Raw genomic sequence first — 19,311 nt, 5'->3', positions numbered from 1 at the left:
TGGCTATTGCATCACTTAGACCGATGGAACTGAGCCCAGGTATTGGCTTGGCATGTCAGATACATGGTTCAGTAGATATATAAAACACCTGGGAGCCACAGAACTGAAGCTCAGCAAACACAGAGGTAGAACTGGCTAGGAACGTATTGATTATGAGCTGGTGCTTGCACAACAGACACAGAAATAGCCTTTAGGGGGCAGGAGAAGACTGTAAATACAGAAGGTCTTATGCCAAGAACGAAATAAAATTTTGTTTCTCTACCTTAATTAAGCAATAGACCATCTAAATACAGTGCATTCTTCTGCCTCATGGCTATACACAGAATGATTTTTATTGAAAAAATCTGGACTCAGCATATAATGCACAGAGATTAAACTGACACAGTAGGTCAAGGGTAAGGATATCACAAATACTCATTTTAGTAAATGAATTAAAAGAAGGAAGAGTTGATATCCAAGAGCATTCTTTGCAGTTGTTTTTTAAAAAAACATGCTAAGTTAATTATATTGATACAGTGTATTTCAAGACAAGATACAAGTTCCCTGTCACTGAACAAAAAATATTGTTGAAAACATTTATCATGTGCCTGCCTAAGGGGCAATGTATCTTTTTTTAGAAACTAAGGCATCCCTCCCACTATTATCCCTAAACAGCAGTTATCACAATTACAATATAGATTCCTTTCTTAAACTAATTACCAAGCTAATTGTGTTCTTCAAAGACCATCACATTAATTTTCATAAATGCTGAACAAATTTATGTTGAAATACATGATTATATAGAGATTTACTGATCTATTTTTGCATCGTGGTAAAAATAGATCAAAACAAAAGAAAATCCTTAGCTTTGCGTGGTGACTAGGTAATCTTTATCTTCATTAATGAGTTTGGAGAATATAGTTACAATGCATATGGTGTAAAATGCAGAATAAAAACATTACCATATTGGAAAAAAATGTGAAAATCCTGGTTAATTTCATATTCAGCCGATCAAGGTAAGTGTGAAAACAGTATTATTGTTATTGTGACCAAAACAGCTTGGCTTAAAAATGTTTTAAAATAAATATTTCATAGTAACGTTGTATTTTAAGCAACTATTAAAAACACCACGAACTTCATATGGACTCAGAACAGTGGATAATTTCCCTAAACCAGTTTAGCATAAATGCACTCACCCCCATGCTGAAGTAGCAGCTTGCCAATTTCTACATGTCCATTTGACAGTGCATCATGCAAAGGAGTCACCCCGTCCACTTGACTGAGCAGGTCTACCTCTGGACAACGTTGCAAAATTTCACGGACACACACTGTGCTGCCATGGTTACAGGCTTCATGCAAAGGCGTCCAGCCAGCATAGTCTGAATTATAAATCAAGGGAAGTTTTAAAACAGCAGAAGTAGTACTAAAATGTTAATACTGTAATTCATTAGACAGCAAAACACTTTACTTCTTAGTATTCATCATGGCTACAGTGGCAGCTAGTGATTTCAAAACAAGCAATTCTATTGAAAAACATCTGAAAAAAATTAAACAGCGTTTTTAAAAAATCAATCGGAAATGTCATGGTAAAACACACCTTAGCTATAAATTAACCTTTCCTCAATTTTTGCTATAAAGTCCTCATTTTGTGTTGTTTAAAATAATAAAGACAGTTTTAATAGTATAAATACAAACTTTATTACCAAACAGATATTAATACAGTTCTTTATCTGGCTTAATTTATTAGTTCTGTAGAGAAAATTAATAACTTACCTTTAGCATTAATGTCTGTTCCAGGGGAAGAGAGAAGCCGAATCAATCTCTCCACTTTGTTACTTATGCAAGCTTTATGCAGGGCTGTCTCTCCTACCATAAAAAATTAATAGATTACACTAGACTAGGCAAGATAGCAACTAAAGAAAATAATCAAAGTGCCTGGAACTAGGAGACCTGGCTATATGCCAGAAAATTCAATAATGAGTAAGATTTTCCTTTATCCTGTTTAACCATCTTTTAAGAAAATTCAAAAAAAACCCACAGAGCTTCTGTTCCACCAGAGATCCAGCAATGAAATTGTATTGCAAACGGTTTAACACAGGAATTATCTCCCCCCAGTTCAAGGTTTAAAGCTTCAATCACACTATAAAAGCACCAAGTGATCACAGAACACCAAAAATACTGGGTTTTGAAGCAATAAAACTTTAGAGTGCAGTTGCCCTCCCTTAAATTTATTCATGAACCTACGTTAAAATGTATGGTTCTTTTTACACAGCATTTATAGCTTAATTCAAATGAATGTTTCTGGCTAAGCACGAGTGCCTCTACACACTCAAGTACAATTCAGAACTTCAAATCCGTTAACAGATGGTTTGCTGTTTCTCAATAGGCTGTCTGACTTGGCTACAGTAGCAAGGGAGGGGGGAAAGAGAGAGAAATAAATGAAGGGGTCCTAATAATAATAAAAAGAAAATCCTCTGGAAAAAAAATCCCAAGCCTTAGCACCATGTAAAGCTGAAGTAAGTATGAAAAATTGAACAGCAAGCAACTGAGAACTGCTGCTTATATATAAAGACACCATTAGTTTCTGCATGATAAAAACTTCAGACCCATTCTAAAAGCTGTTTTGCTTTCACTAAATGATTAGGTTTGAACAAGAGCCAGAGGAAAATCTTGATGCCAGGTGAAAGATGATGCAACAAACATCTTAGAAATGAAAAATATCTCAGGCTAAATCTCTCAGCCTTTACGATAAGATTTACATGGTATATTTTGTTACATTAATACCTTCACTATGTAAATCTGTCAGCTCCATACTCATTCTTTCAACAGAAGATACTACTTACAATTTTGGCAGGGGAAGAATAGAAAAAAAGCAGTTGGGTTGGTTTTTTTTTTTTGCCTTAGTCCTTCAGCTCACTTTTCTTTGTAGAAGTCAGCATGTAATAATTCACATCAATTTTACTTGCAAAATCAATAAAGAGAAAGGGAACCAATTTTAAAAATGCATGGTCTGGCTCTGTTACTGAAGCCCTCTTAAATCCCAAAAGAAGGTGAGGGTTTTTTTGTCCTTCAATGTTTGTGATACAATTCTGTTTTTAATTTTTTGAACAATCCCAGCTTGCTTTTGCCAGTTTTTTCTAAGCCTTCTCTTGGGTGCCATGATTAATATAGTTGTGTTTTAAGTGATATAGGTAAATTTCTGATGATGAAGATGACAAAAAGTAGTTCCAGCAAGTAATTCTGTTCAGGTAAAGGTTCATGTAAAGTACAATTTATTAAATTTGTGTAATAAGAAGGAACCGAATGAATTACTGCAGTGCTGTTATATTCCTTAGGTACTTGGGTTCCAGTATAGCTAAGACAAAAGCCAAATGCCTTTCATAGTCTGGGCTGAATGCCTGGAAGAAAACAGTCCATATGCTTAACACAGCTATGTAACATAGCATACTCCTCAGTCTTTGTTCACAAAATGTCTAGGACTGAAAGAGATGAAGACTGAATTATACTTTCAAATCAGAAGACGTTGATCCTACCAAGCACAGGTTGAGGTGGATTAGCAAAGTAAGGCGGGCAAGACTGGAATGAGCTCACACAAGCTGTACACTGTATTTAATGTCTGGGAGGGGGAGGGGAATGAAGAAGGCAGCTTTATTCCACCATATATACAATTCTTCCTTTTAAACAGACATTGGAAAAAAGAAACATGAACCATACGAAAATAATTCTTGGGCATAAGCCATCATTGTAGTTCAGCATTCATCAGGACAAGGTTTTTAAACCTGAAACTGTCGATTCTAACCATCCAAAGTTCTTAACATAAATTAGATATATAGAATACCTTTAGTATTTCTCCTGTAAAAATGTACCTCCTCAGCCAAAAGGTAGGAATTCTCTTTGGTGTATGAAGCCTCAAGTTCTGCTTTTGCTCTAAGCTTCTTTGTCAATGGAGGGCACTTATTAAAGATTAAGTCACTGAAAAGAGAGCAAAGGGGACACTTCTAAAATCCCTATTTTATATTATAAGATAAGGTATATGTACTTAATGCTTTTAAATGTGTATATACGGCATACTTAGATCTATCCATTTCAGAGTTATTTCTGAAATGTCTTAATTACATAATTTCTATGTCATTTAATTATAACTGTATTTAAAACAGTAATAAAATTAAATTACACACAATTAACTTTCTTTAAAGGTAATTCTACGAACAGTTCAACTTCTCTATGTACACTTTAAGTTTAATATTGGGAAAATATAACTACATCAGTTTGCATATACACTGAGATGGAGGATGGGGAGAAAGGGGGAACCCCAGCCCAGAGGTGTTACAGGTTTACAGTGGAGCTTGCTGTCAGTTGCAGTAATTTGTAGACAACAAACCAGGTCATATAAAGTTCAAGAAATGTGTCAGGTCAGAAGCTGTCCCCCAAAGCAGAATAAAACTGGTGATGTTATAGGTATTACTTACGGTAGATCAGGCAGCACTTTGACTTGGTTCTGCTTATCACCATTTAGCATCTGTAATGCCCTTTGAGACTCAGGGCACGGCCATTGCCCTATTTTCTTTTTCTTCGCTTTATGTATCTTTCCTGTCTCATGCATCCCTAACTCTCGCAAAGCAGGCAAATAGGAACAGACCTGTTGCAAAAGTCACATTTTCAATGACTTTGTATACAGTAAATTAAAATGCAGTCATTTTCTTTTGTTGTACTTGACGCAAAGCAGTCATCCACCACCCACAGCTTGCTGTATCTAAGTTTTAAAAAATATGATCTCTAAATGATTGCATATATAGATTGTTTAAAGTTGCCTTCTGCAATCTTTTTTATATTCTTGTAATTCACTCTTTATGCTGGCCTCAGAGGTGAGTGGGTTGTGTCTGAGCCAGAAAGTGGGAAATTCTAGACCTCTCTCTTGGTGTTTTGATAGCTGAGAAAATTTTGATTACTTTAGCTGGACATAAGACTGATGTAAACCTAATTGATTCTTGGGTACTTAATGAAAGTATTGACAAGCTTCCTGCTCCCAACCCAGGGAGCCACTTGGTAAAGAAATACTCATTCCCCTCCTTCATCTCTTCTAAGATGAGGGGCTGGATTAAGCCTTCGAGCATTGCAAAGGCAATAAGCTAGTTCTCTCTTAGGTGCTCTCTCATTATTAGGATAGCTTTGGATGTTGTAGGTATTTCGGCTTCTTTCCGGTAATACAGAGCTTCCAACCCACCTATACCGCTCATTTTAAAAAGTCATATAAGTTTCTGCAGTTTGGCAAAAGCATAGGAAAAAGTCCAGTGATGGGACTCATTCAATGATTACACAATGATTATCTCTAAAGAAAGATACTAAAGAAGGCTTTGAGTATCTAGCAGATCACCGTAGATTCTGCAGACAACTTGCAATGGGTGAGGGACACCTTTCTTGCACCTTCACTGTACATTTACCATCAGAGAGTAGGAGCGCAGTATTTGCACCCATAGAAAAGCCTAACTGATAAGATGCTGTATGAGAAGAGCTGGTAAAATTGGACGATAGTTAATATTTATTGCATGGAATGAGAAAGGAGGCACAGTAATGCTAAGGAAAGCCACAAAAAGCACATGAACTTGTTGCAAGCACTACAAAAATTTACATTTAAGTCGTTGCAGACAGTGATCAGTAGTCATGGCAATACTAAAAATAGCAATTGCTGCTGCATATGTGTTGGCAACATATGTTAAATATTAGATATATAGTTGATTTATTTTTAAAATTCTGACAGTCTTTTGTTCAAACTCTGTTCAAACACGATGTATTAATAAACAATGATCTCTGTTCACAATAAACTCCTGTAAAATTCAGGAAAACTTATGTATGGAAAATGTATAAAGGTGCAAATTTGTTTTTCTTTGACTCTACCTGTAGAATTTTAGGACATACAGAAACAGTTATGGATTCCATATTCTGTTTAGTCGTTAGTATTAAGATTACTGAAAAGAGGTTCTCAGTTAGGGCATGTCATTATTGTATGATCTCCCTCATTTGCCTGCATCCTGCCAGCAGTCATGGTTTTGAGAATTTCTTTCACAGCTTTCATCATGTATTTCCTCACCAACTATCAAAAATTGTGATTTGAAGGCAGGAAAAGGTTTGCAAGTAGGAGAAAGTTTTTAAGAGGAGAAATTAACAGGAATACACTGTGATTCAAAATCATAAAACCTTTTATGTAACAAATGCTTGGACCCAGTAATATAATAGACTGTCACCTCTTCAAAAAATGTGAAGGAAAAGATAACCCAAAGATAAAGGAAAATCACACTATATTTGGCATTTTCCTTAATTACAAATGTAACATTGCAATAAATTATTTACATCAGAGATTATTTTAAAAGCTTTCTTTGTGACTTTTCATGTTAACTACACGTAAATTAATCAAGTGTTACCAATTCTCTGGCAAGAAAAATCTTACCATTCTTTTGAACCCAGACCTCAGGCAAAGAGAAATTTAAATGCAGTAGAGTCTATCTACAGGTGGAAGACAAGTATGCAATGAGCATGACCACAAAAGAAAGATATTTTCCACAACTTTCATGAATCCAAGTACTTGTAAAATACTTAAGTGTGATAGGTTATTAAGGAGTAGAAGAGTTACTTACTATTTTCTGAAGAGAAAGAGGTTCCGTAGAAATAGTTATATTCCTCTGTAAACACATTGTTTTAAAAACTGCTTCTGCGACAAACATTTGAAGCCAGAGGGATGGTATGGAACAAATGAATGTTTTTAATTCACATATTGAAAAATCTGGATAAAAGCAAAGGGGGGGGGGGAGCCTTAAAATGAGAATATACAAACCTGTACATCTAGAGTTATCTAGAAGATAGCTCTTCCAGACTGTTTTTTTTCTGCTGTTGCAGATTCAGAAGCTATTGTCCATGACAATTACTAAAAATCCTCATATTAAAAAAGATTTTATCCATCATCTGATAATAAGACCAGCTTCTAAGAGAATGGTCAACAGATTTTGAAAGGCAAGGCACCACTTTTTATGTGAAACTTTTTAAAAAACCACTCTAAATACAATCTTATAAAATTTACACCTTAATTTAAAGAATTAAATTACTTCTTTGGGAAGTTATGCAAGTGATCACCTTTAAAATCTGTAAGTGGCACAATACAAACACAATTCAGATAAAATGTATAACACATGAACAAACAAATTTGCAAGTAATGCAGAGTGACCTATAAATTCTACATTAAAAGTGACTGTAAGCAAATTTCAACCCCATTCAGATGTACCAAATAGTTCATACTGTTTTAAAAAAACCCCAAAACAGACAGTGGCAGAAGAATATATATCTGTCTCAATATATATCAGGCATATGTCTGGCCTACCTCTTTTTTTTCTGGAAAAGGAGACAGAATGACTGATTTTTCTTAGACTGATATTTGTGTTTTGATTCTAGCAAAATAATTTTGTCAAAATAGCAACTGAAACAGGTGGAAAGCAAGGTCTGCCATGAGGAAGAAAGTCTTTACTGTATTGAGGGAATATTCTGTTCTGCTAAGAAGTGCTCATACATTAACTGATCTGTAGACTCAATCAAAATAGAAACACTGGTTTTGAGAGTACAGACGTTTTCTACTCTAAGAGCAGCAGAATTTAGGAGAACTCTGCAACAGTTTTTTGGGCTTTAAGTGCTATAGACTGAACTGAGAGGCAGTGATCACCAATAGGTCACAGAATCTTCACTCTTTATAACCAGACTGTAAATGTTGTTCTCGTGAATGCTCTCAATTTTCTTCTCAATAATTTTCCATTTGTGTACAGGAAAGTAAGAACGTCTTACAGAAATATATATACAAGATTCTCCCTATTACATGAAAGCTAGAAAATGCATTGGAGAGGTGGCAATAGTAGTAGACGCTAAAAGCTCCATTTATTTAAATACTATAAAGTTCCAACTGATTTGGCCTTCTAAGATCTAAGGCAGGCTATAATGGTTCTGATAATTTACCTTCTGTAAGACTGGAGTGGAACTATTTGTCTAGAGACTAAGATTTTAGTTTAATTTTTTCAGGATAGACCTTCTCGAGTCTCCAGGTAGGAGAAGGCAGCAACACTTTAAATGAAGCCTACATACACCTATCTCTAGAGAAAATGATGACTGAAACCAGGGTATCCATACAGGTGTAACAGCCGAGTTAGAGTTTTCCCAGTATTTCCTGAGGGGGCACGCAGAGCTTTGGTGGGAATTAAATTTGAAAATGAAATTAAAAACATTCAGTAGTTTTCTTGAGATTATTTTTTGGCCTTTTGAGTTCCTCATCCCCTAATTGCTAAAAGGACAGATACCTCAACCAGCTTTCCATGTTAAATGATAATGGTTCATTTCAGTTGTGACATTTCTCTTTATCTAGTATATTTAATGAAAAAGAACAGTCGTGATTCACGGGACTAGTTGGAGTTTTCCCCTACCCCCCAGATAAAGTCCATTAAGTCTAAGGATTTGGAATGAGAAACGGAAATGTTTCATCTGAAGTCTGTATGGGTCAAAGAGTTCAGTGTAGCTTTTGGACTTATGGCTGAAGTATGTTTAGCAAACGAGATCAAGTTTGTGGAATGAAAAATTCCACCTGAGAACTGGCCTGAGCTAAGGTGTCTCCAATTGCCTCTCCAAAGTTATGGCTTATTACGATATGCTTAAAGCTCTTCCTAAAACTGACAAGAGAGCTCCAAAGATATTTTTTTTGCTTCTTCACACTGTATAGTCTTGCTTTTGCATTAACACCTACTGAGATTTATTTAGCAGGATTTTAGTAAGAAAGCCTGTTCTATTTGCTCTTTGCTTGGGACAGACAGACAGAAACATACACACAATAAAACAGTTTCCTGCATACATACACATCACACTGTAAGACTGCACAGCTGCAAGAGAAGGTAAAGCACAACTTGAAAGTAAACTGAGGATTTTGGTTAGGACTTTTGTGTATCTGATCAAAAGTCTTTGAGAGGCCTTTCAAACACTCACCGTCACATGAAATGGCAAGGTACTGTGCCAAATCATCAGCTATTTGATGAAACACATTTCTGTTTTTCACCATAAGCAAACTTGAGATGATCCAATATTCCACTACAGTTCCAAGAATTGCATTTAATAGACCAGCTATTTCACATGTAAAAGCCTAAATGAAAAAGAAAAAAGTATCTATAGACATGTACTGTATAACAAATTCACACTGATAATGTACCAGTAATAACCCTAGAAAACTTCTTTACATAAAAGCCCACTCTGTTGCCACATCACTTCTTCACTGGCTTTTCTTTTTCTGCTCAAAAGCAAACTGTTGCAGCCAGGTCAACAAAATTAATATTCCATTGATGCCACATCAATTAAGATTCAGCACTGGAGAAATACAAGTTATTTGAAAACATCCTGTCTAAAACAACATGCAAAAAGGGATCAAAGCTTACAAGTACAAAGTGTGGTTTCTTTTTAAATTAGGTTTTGTTTAACTGTAAGATTTCAAGCACTGCATTTGTGCTAGTTAACCTTGTGTTTAATTTGACAATTACAGGGATCTTATTCTTTCTGCTCTATTAGGATTCTCTTTTCCTAAAGATTTCACCATGACATTAAAGCTCCTTTTGTGACTAAGCATGTATGTCTGTGCGAACAGGGAAAAGGACGCAAGGTGTTAGTTTCCTGCACAGAAAAAACTTTGGCAGCCCGTTTGTGGGATCAGGAAACTTTCTTCTGCTACCAAAAATTCCAAAGAGACCAGCAGCTGCAAATTCAGAAAGAAGATACTTAGGAGTATATTAGCCTTACTTTTTTCTCCCCTGAACCTATACGAAATGGTCATGTGTAGACAAAAAAGCCAAAGCGTTATTTTCTTCAGGAGGCATCAAGACAACATACAGCACTTTTAACACGCAATCCAGAAACTACCATAAGACAGACGAACATATTTGTTCACCCATGTAAGCACTTCACTTCATCAGTATTGGTTGGGTAAAGCGCTGCTTCTACCGTATGAGCTGGTCTGTGCAAAGGAAAGTCAGACCTGTCTACTCAACACCTTTCTGTGCCATGTAGAAATATTTTATGCAACGATTCTGAACTAAGTTATTCCTCTGACCACATGTACAACCACAGAAAATTCAGTATTCGTATGTCAGTTTTGAAAGCACAAATTGGAAGAATGCATGCACCACCGTAGGAACACATGAAATTCATTTGCCCACAGACACCTACCTAAGGCTCTACCAGAGAATCACTACTGTTACACTAGAGCACCAGTCAATATATTGCATTTTAGTGAAAGACAATGAGTACTTCAAAATGGACAATTTTGGATAAGAGGGAAATTGAACTGAATATATACTTACTTATTTGTCAGCTTGAGATTTTAAAGGATTACTTAAAGGAAGCAAAACTTTTCTGTCTTTTGTTGTGCTCTCACACCACAGTCAATGGTTTGTCTGATATTCCTTTGAGAACAAAATATGTTCAAGGTTGGTTTAAAATAATTTAATAGGATTCCCTCAGGAGCTGGAAAGCACCAAAGACTGAAACAGTTTGAGCTTCATCAATAAATCAAACAGACATATATAAGAGCAACAGAGACTGTGACACAGATGAGATTTATTATAAAAAGATTACAATGTAATTTGTTGAAAACCTACATAAATACTGTCCCTACAGTTAACAGACTTACTTGTCATTCAAAAGAAAAGGAATAAACACAACTACAAATAAACACTGTGTGGGGAGGGCGTATGATCTCCATCACTGAAGGCTTTTAAGAACTGGCCAGGGAAAATCTGTTAGGAATGTGATCTCTGAGATTGCTTCCAGCCCTACTTCCTCTTACTTGGTTAAGCTCTACTTGATTTGGTTTGCCTCTTGCTTTAGCGTATTATACTTTATTGTAGATGAACAGTAGGATCTCATAATAAAAAAAAATGAGAATGTTGATATGACATGTCAACAACATGAAAATATTTTTTTTCAACTAAAATTTAAATATTTTAAAAGCTACATTACTCCCTATCTTCTGAGGATTCAGGAACAGAAACTGAAGAACTAATTTAAAACATCTGAAATGCATTTAAATTTCCCTTAAGTATGCACACCTCTTTTATCATTGGACCCCAAAGCAAAATACTGGGTGAATAATTTAATTCCATCAATAGTTCTTTGCAGGATATAAATTGCACAAATGCAGCAAATAAGCACAATTTTAACAGAGGTAAGTGACAGGATCAAGGACATATAGATGTAATCTGAGGTAGATACAGTTGTAAAGCACATTTACATTCTTTTTCTTGTTTCTAAATCACAAGCTTGAATTACTTCATCTATGAAATATTTTCAAGGAAAGGGGTGGGGAGCGAACGCTGACCTTGAAGCAGCAGATTGAAATAATGACTGTTAATAGTGCAAGTATTAATAATGTTTCACAGTCAGATATATAGCTGCATATTAAATGTGGCTGGTACACGAGCTGCAACTACGTTTGCTCAGCTAAGTATCTCTGCACACTGATAAAGACAAACCAGACACTTGCCAACTGGTCTAGGTTTGGTTGATGTTTTGGTTAAACAACAGTAGTACAAACCAAGAGCTTCTCCTTAATACTTTGAAATAAATGGTTCAATGCTATAAATGAGGAGGAAATGCTCTAATTTACTGAAAGTATCATCTGTTCTAAGAATATTCAAATATTAACATCTTAAAAATATTTTCATTTTCAACCATAAACCAATACAAGCATAGTAACGAAAACATATGCAATATTAAAAAGGAAAAAGCAGCAAGCACTTCCATTAAACATGGGAATTGTTACCATGTATGACAAAACATTGTTGTGCACATAAATAGCTTCTGCTATCAAACTCAAGAGGCTAAATCTTAAAAAGAAAAGTCTCTTCTACTGCTTTACAATTCTACTGCTGGTTTAAAGCTGCATTTTTTCTGAAGTTTAGATATTTTTAATTACCAAACTAACATAAAGGGAAAAATATCAACAAATGAAAAAAAAGTTTCAGCAACAACATTTTTAGAATGTAAGAATAAAGTCTTACAAAGCTAAGTGATCTCTGTATATTAATCAGTGAAAAAGTAAATGCACAGGAGCCACCTGATTTTTTTGTAGATACAGAAAAGCAATATTCAGAACATTGTATGGAAACACTTATTCCTAGATAGGAAATAAGAAGTTACCCATATAAATGACATGAATTGCTCTTTTATTAACAAATGCAATTTTGGATTAAGTAAAAACACATTAAATGACAGGTTTTTGTTTACACTGTCTTTTAGATTATGGTGTGACTACTGGCCATTGGAACACGAGCCTTCAATTAACAAAAACTGAGAATACTCAGAAACCACTGATTTTGGTTCTATCATTTACTACTTCAATCTTTAATCAAACTTGAATCCAATTTAGTTTTAACAGTTTGTTTCCTTATAAATTGGCAAACAAGGACATGACTGTTGTAGGTATACTATAAACTATTCAAGTTTCTCCCTCTTCCCCATAAATAATGTATTTTTAAAATTCCTAAGCATAATTTACTACTACAAAACATAATATTTCAAAACATGTTGAAAAGATTTTTAATAGAACTGCAGTATTATTCTTCCTTATAAACCCAGGTGTACCGGGTCTGCCTGGGATGGAGTTAATTTTCTTCACAGCAGTCCGTGCTGTGTTTTGAGTTTGTGTCTTGAACAGTGTTGATAACACAGGGATGTTTTAGCTATTGCTGAGCAGTGCGTGCACAGTGCCAAGGCCTTTTCTTTTTCCCACTCTGCCCCCCCAGCAATTGGGCTGGGGGTGCACAAGAAGCTGGGAGGGAACACAGCCGGGACAGCTGATCCCAACTGACCAAAGGGATAGTCCATGCCATAGAAACGTTGTGCTCGGCAATAAAAGCTGGGGAAAGGAGGAGGAAGGGGGCAAGTTGGGGGTTATGGCATTTGCCTTGCCAAATAACCACTACACGCGATGGAGCCCTGCTTTCCAGGAAGCAGCTGGACATCTGCCTGCCAACAGGAAGTAGTGAATGAATTCCTTATTTTGCTTTGCTTGTGTGCGCAGCTTTGCTTCACTTTCTAAGCTGTCTTTATCTCAACCCATGAGTTTTCTATTTTTTGCCCTTCTGATTGTCTCCCTCATCCTGCTGTGGGGTGGGTGAGCGAGCGGCTGGGTGGGGACTAACCTGCCAGCTGGGGTCAACCCACTTCACCATGCACAGCAAATGAGTAAGATCCAGTTAAACCTTTTTTCAAAACTCTCTTTCTTGTTCTTATTGTTGAGAATCAAAGCTATCTCACCAAGAAAAGCATTGAAGTGGGAAGAGTCTGTTGACTGTGTTAGCATACAAAGGTCACATCAGTACAACTGATGTCTGCCAGCTTAGCAAATGCAATTCCTACATTGCTGTTCCATTTAATGCTTTGCCAAGTCAAGCGCTACAGTGACAGAAGTTTCACAGTGTGTTTTAGTACACATAAAAGTTCTTACAGGAAAGCTTTTAAGTCATAGGAAAACTCATTTTAACTTTTTTACTTTGAATTACAGAGTTATCTTAGAGTTGTTCTTTAGAGTTCTTTTTCATGTGGTGTAAATGTTTTTAGGGTTATGCAGTACTCCCAAGGTGTCTAAAACATACTTCCAAGAAATCTATTGGAAGTGACAGATAGACCAGAAAGACATTTAGTTTTACAAATTTATACCACACAAATTTATACCAGGTAATGATACCTGAAACATGGAAGAAAACAAATCAGAAATATGCAAGATGATGCAACCAAAAAATGGAATTAATGCCTTTTTCACTCCTTTCTCAGGCTATGTAAGAGAGCTTTTTTAAAAAAAAACAGTAGTATCAGGGATGAAAAGCATTTCTGATACCATCTGTGACATTGTGAAAAGCCCTGCAATAGCTCAATGATACTCAAAGAGTTATAAGCAATATACACGTTCCTTTGTAAATTCTAAAACTGAATTAACAGCTTTGATTCAAGGAACCTTGACCAGGAGTTTCTGCATCAAATCTATTTAAATAATATAATAAATAATAAATGTTATTTATATTAAAATTATATTCAATATTGATTTGAAGACGTCAAGTGATGGAAAAACTTCTATGTTCTTTGGCAGCGCATTTTTAACTACAAGGATAGTATGTCAGTTTTATTCCACCAAGTTGTCCCAGCAGATTAACACAGTGATGAGCGAGGGCATCCAATTTCGTGTCACTAATTTTATTCTGGTACTTTTAAGATAATGTAAAGTCTATCTAACACAAAAAAGCAAATGCACTCATATATGTAACTTAACTCTTTATAGCCCTTCATTCTTTCTTTTTCTTTTTTTCTGATGTAGGTTATAATAGGCCTGAAAAGTGAAATACATTCAAGTATGTAAGCCAAGGAAACCAGTAACTCAGAATTTCAGCATGGATTTTCTCATTTAGAATACTCTGTTTCTGGATTGCTCTTTTTACACAAGCACACACACGCATTTACATACATATATATAAAATACATAATGTTGCAACAAATCAGCCCTAGAAGAAAGGAAACATATACAGATATTTTCACTCCACTCTAATGCTGATTTGTAGCAATCTCTTTGCATTAAAAAAGGAGAATCTGATTCTAAAAAGCTAAAAAACATACTAATTGCCCATTTTTACCACTTAGAAAAGAATGTGTTAGATATGCCCAAAAAAAGAATTAAATGATTCATCTGTTTTTATTTACAGATATTTTCACTAGAGAATTGCATGGAAGTTTGGCATATCACAACTGGCATGTTTGTTTCTTCCCATGAGCTAACATGCTTGTGTAAACTGGGAAACATGGTCACCCCTTTACATTGTGCTATAAAACACTTAATTTCTGTGCCCATGCAGATAGTAAGAATACCCAAAGACGTTACTTTCATTTAGGTTTCTGAATAGCCTTACGTGTTTCTTGCCAATGTGTTGCCTCTTAAGCAAACAGCTTTTAAAAAACAAAACCGGTAACAATGACTCACGCCCTTAAACTAAAGACAGGAAGGAAAGTTTTGCACCCAATATGCTATGTTTAGTGACATGGAAATACTGTGGTTTTATTTATGCATCTCTAAAACAATAAAAAAAGGAGAAAACAAAACACAATTCTGCCTGCATAGCTGGGGAGGATCTGGTGCTTTGGCTTTCTGAATGATCTCTTCCAACTATGTCATGGAATTTTAAATGGCGTCTCTGAATATATGGAAAAATCAGTATATCAAGTTTTAGTACAACAAAATAGAGACTGTAGAACTGGATAATGGCAAATTTTGAAAGTAAAAATATAGTATTTTGGTTTAGAGTTTATTTTTGCCAAAAAATGCAAAGGGAAAGAAAATGCAATATATAAATATGAAGTTAAAGAATAAGGCTGGAAGAAAGAACATACACTACAGATATTGTGAGGCAACAAGCTGCTTTTTAAGGCTAGAATTCTTATCTGCAGGGATATTGTACGTTACAGTGCATAAGATCAAAGTGGAAAAGCAATAGGCATCTGGGTTTTGTGCTGAAAGTACAATTCTTATATATATATATAAAGAAAATAGAATCTAAACAAGAGGTAGGTCTCTATGTTTTATGTTATGTTTTATTCTTTAAGTTTACTTTTCATATATGTACTACACTCTAACACAAGTGATTATTCTGCTTATGCAAAGAACGGTTTATGAAAAAGGTATGGCTTACAGTGCTGGAACTTGTCAAAAGAAGGCATAGTAGAAAAAAGAAAATGGTGCCTACACTTAAACTGCAGATTCAACATCAGGAAATATATGAAAGCAGCCTCATTTTCCAAAGAAACAGAATGGCCACTGACACCAACTGAATGCAAGCCTGCTTGGTGCTCAGTACCTTTGAAAAGGTAGGTTGTTTAAATATAAATATGGGTATAGAAGCCTAATTTTAGGCACTTTTTAAATATCTTGACCAAGGATAAAAGGCAGCACTGTTTCAGAATGTCTTGCTTTGATAGCCCTCAAAAAAGGTAGGAGGTCTGGCTAGGTAAGATGAGTGAAGCTCTCATTATGTTTAATCTTTCTGCTTTCTTAACATAATGAAGAACTACTAGGTATTCTATTGAAAGTGCTTTTTTCTCTCGAATACTTGATTTTCTATTGTTGTTCTGTTATTGTATTGAAAAAGTGAATGAAGTACCTATTTATTCTGTGCTTTCACAATAATTTAAAAGAGAACGCAGAGACAGCAGTAAGTTTGTATTTTATGTGAGAATCTAGAAGTCAAAGATGTTTTACAAGGCCTCTAGCTTCTGAAAAGAAAGAGGTGGTATAGAGGACACTCAGTATCTTTCAGGTCAATGTCCTGCTGGTCAGCAGGTCACAGAACAGCAATTAAGTTGCCTTCAATTCCATTTTTATGAAAAGACCTAGGGAAGATACCAAATGAAACTAAAGGACTTGGGAAGAAAACTGGGGCAGTTATTAAAATAAAATAATGCACATCTGTAGAAAACAGCAAAAAACTGTTAGTTTTGTTAGCTTTCTCCTTCCAACATTTCCTGAATACAATCTCTGTAAAGTAAGATAATCACCTCTTTCGTTACACCTTATTGTTTGACAGGATGTGTTAAGCTGGTGTCCCTAATGACTACAGTAATACCTGCTGGTAAGGGCATGTGAACATCTGAATGTAGCCAACAAGCTACTCATGACTCGTTTCTTCTCTACAGATCAATATAAGAATCTTATGGATCAATTCATTTCCTTTAGTGGAGCAAAAACCAGCATGCTTCACAACAAAAGGCAGCTATAACAAGCAGCTGTGATACTTACATATAAATCCTCACAAAAGAATGAACAAAGGAACGCCTTTAAAAAAAATGTCGGTCTTCATTATTTTAAAGTATAAAATTCATACTCACATCATTTTTTCTGTTCAATTCTCTATAGGAAAGTATGACCCAATCTGCTAGAATATTTATGTGTTTGGTAAAAAGCACTGAGGTTTCACTTCCCAGCCAAAAGGTCTTCAGAAGAACTGTCTGTGGCATGACTTGCTGATGCTGTGAATTGGTCCCTTCAACCAAACTGTAAAAAAAGAAAGTGAAAAAAACTAAATCTTTATGCCACTTTGATTACTATAGTTACCAGACAGAAACCTTGTCTTCTGTCAAAACACACACAGGTTTGGCAATTTTTAAGCATGGAAAGATCAGACACAATTTCTGATGAATAATAAGTAAAATAATGATGACTATTACAGTCAGACTGAAGGAATTCTAATATTGTGCTAATATTACAGTAAAGGCTGCCTTTACTATATAAAGGCAGAGCAAAACCAAGACTTTTTTTATACTTCATAAACTAAGGAAAGATAATTGTCTCCCTAGCAAAAGATAACAGTTAACTGACTTAAAAAAATAAAATCAGTATGTTCAAAACGCTGCTTGTCTACCTTGAAGAACAAATACTGAAGCATTGCAAAGCTAAAAATACAACTTTATGAGCAAAATTAAATGCTTACTGAAACTTTGTAATATTGTGAAATAATAGGCTGGGAAAAGTTAGAGGCTTTAAAACACAATTAGGAAAAAACCTGTACAAATTACAATAAACGAACTAAGAACTGAGAAATATACAAGGAAATGCTAAACTGCCATCTGTGTAGAACAGTATCTTATTAGGGACATATAGAAATCAGGATACAACCTGCTGTAGATACAGAAATGCATCTGAAATTGTGAAAAAGTAATAAGAAAGTATTAATCCTATAAAACCCACCTTTTTGTCAGAAACTCTACTTCAGCTTTTACTAAATCAAAGAAAAACTTCAATAATGTTTTGTGAACTATCCTCTGTTCATCCTCTCTCCCTGAAACTGGGACTGCATGACAAATGGTTTTGCAATAAAGGCAAGACCTGAAAAATAAACACCAAAAAATCCATTCATATGACAGAAATCATAGTCTGATCTATCAGCAAAAAAGTCAGCTTTAATTTTTGACAATTTTGACAAGGAAATACCTTGCTCCTCAGCAACATTCATCATTTTAAAGCCTAACTTTCTGGTTTTAAAGCTGTATTTTCAAAAAAAATATTAACATGTTTGTGACTGGGGCTTTGTGTTGTAGACGAAGATTTTGTATTACAGTGTAACTAAATAATTTAACTATATTTAATTTTTCTGTCTCTACTTGAGGTACTGTACAATTACCGAATTTAACAAAACTTCTTTAAAATCCTTTAATTACAAGGTAGTCTTGTAATATTTTATAGACATTGTAACGTCCTACAAACCTCAGTTCAGGTAACAGTTCACACATACTATTTGACAGGACTACAGTCTGTGATCAAGACTAACAACTGTCTAACATGATGGAGATAATTTTGAATTAAAGTACAAACACATTTTTTTGGCTAGAATTTTGAGTACTGGAACGAAGAGGTATACAACTGCAGGATATTCACATTCTGCCAGTAAGTACTAAAAGATAAAATACTTTATCTAAAAGATAAATTCTCTTTCATTCCATGTGACATGTTCCTAATAAAAACTATTAAATGTCCGATTATAGTGATTCAAGTACAGTAATCCAATGCCTTTCAAGACTATAGACATGCTTACAATCATACACATTCATATATCTGTAATCAAGGTTATATCAAAGTATATAAATGTTACTTAAGATTTTATGACAGTAATAAGAAGAGGTACGGTTTCTCTTCCAAATGAACAGAAGAATTAATTACTACTGATGTAAATTACAAAAAATGAGTTCTGAAGCTAAAGCATAGACTAACTACCCAAACAGCTCCAACGTACTGAGTCTTCTATTTGTAAATGTATAGGATATCATATAATCAGTCTTCCTGAATAAGATGGTAAAGTTCACGATTAAAATCAAAATACAGCATGAAGCTTCACATTTGGTAAGATAAGACTGGAATTTGCTTTGTAACTGGAGATATATGTGTGTGTATATATATATATATATATATATATATATATATATATATATACACACACATACACACCAGAACAGCAACAGTACATAGATTATTACAATTTGTGGAAAGCTTAAAAAATAAAATAAATCATTGTTAAAAAAGGAAGGAGGACAAGAAAATGTACATTTTTTCCTTTCCAAAAAAACCCTCCTCTGCCTGTGAGCTAACACTTACCGAAACATAAAGTGAAAGGTCCAAATCTCAGTTACAATTCTAGACCTTCGCATACAGTTAACTTCTTCTGGTGAAAATGTGACTTTGATACAATAGAATTTCAACCCTCCTCCCCCGTCCCTGAGTTTGGAGTAACATAA

At 34.9% G+C, this 19,311-nt stretch overlaps 1 protein-coding gene across 3 annotated transcripts in view; it reads right to left on the bottom strand.

The window, feature by feature from the left end:
• Positions 1–19,311, bottom strand: part of SLF1 (SMC5-SMC6 complex localization factor 1) — a 41,458-nt gene that overhangs the window by 4,722 nt on the left and 17,425 nt on the right. For all 3 annotated transcript variants that reach the window (XM_072860785.1, XM_072860784.1, XM_072860786.1), the window contains 8 exons: positions 17,771–17,908; positions 16,912–17,077; positions 8,986–9,139; positions 6,612–6,757; positions 4,449–4,618; positions 3,818–3,951; positions 1,753–1,845; positions 1,176–1,358 (listed from right to left, as the gene is read on the bottom strand). In XM_072860785.1, coding sequence (XP_072716886.1) covers positions 1,176–1,358; positions 1,753–1,845; positions 3,818–3,951; positions 4,449–4,618; positions 6,612–6,757; positions 8,986–9,139; positions 16,912–17,077; positions 17,771–17,908 — 1,184 coding nt within the window. The remainder of the gene's footprint in view (positions 1–1,175; positions 1,359–1,752; positions 1,846–3,817; positions 3,952–4,448; positions 4,619–6,611; positions 6,758–8,985; positions 9,140–16,911; positions 17,078–17,770; positions 17,909–19,311) is intronic.

This window comes from Ciconia boyciana, chromosome 4 (assembly GCF_034638445.1).
Source record: "Ciconia boyciana chromosome 4, ASM3463844v1, whole genome shotgun sequence".
Classification (NCBI taxonomy): Eukaryota; Metazoa; Chordata; class Aves; order Ciconiiformes; family Ciconiidae; genus Ciconia; species Ciconia boyciana.
Note: the sequence above shows the minus strand (reverse complement) of the source record. Positions and strands in the feature narration are given on the sequence as shown.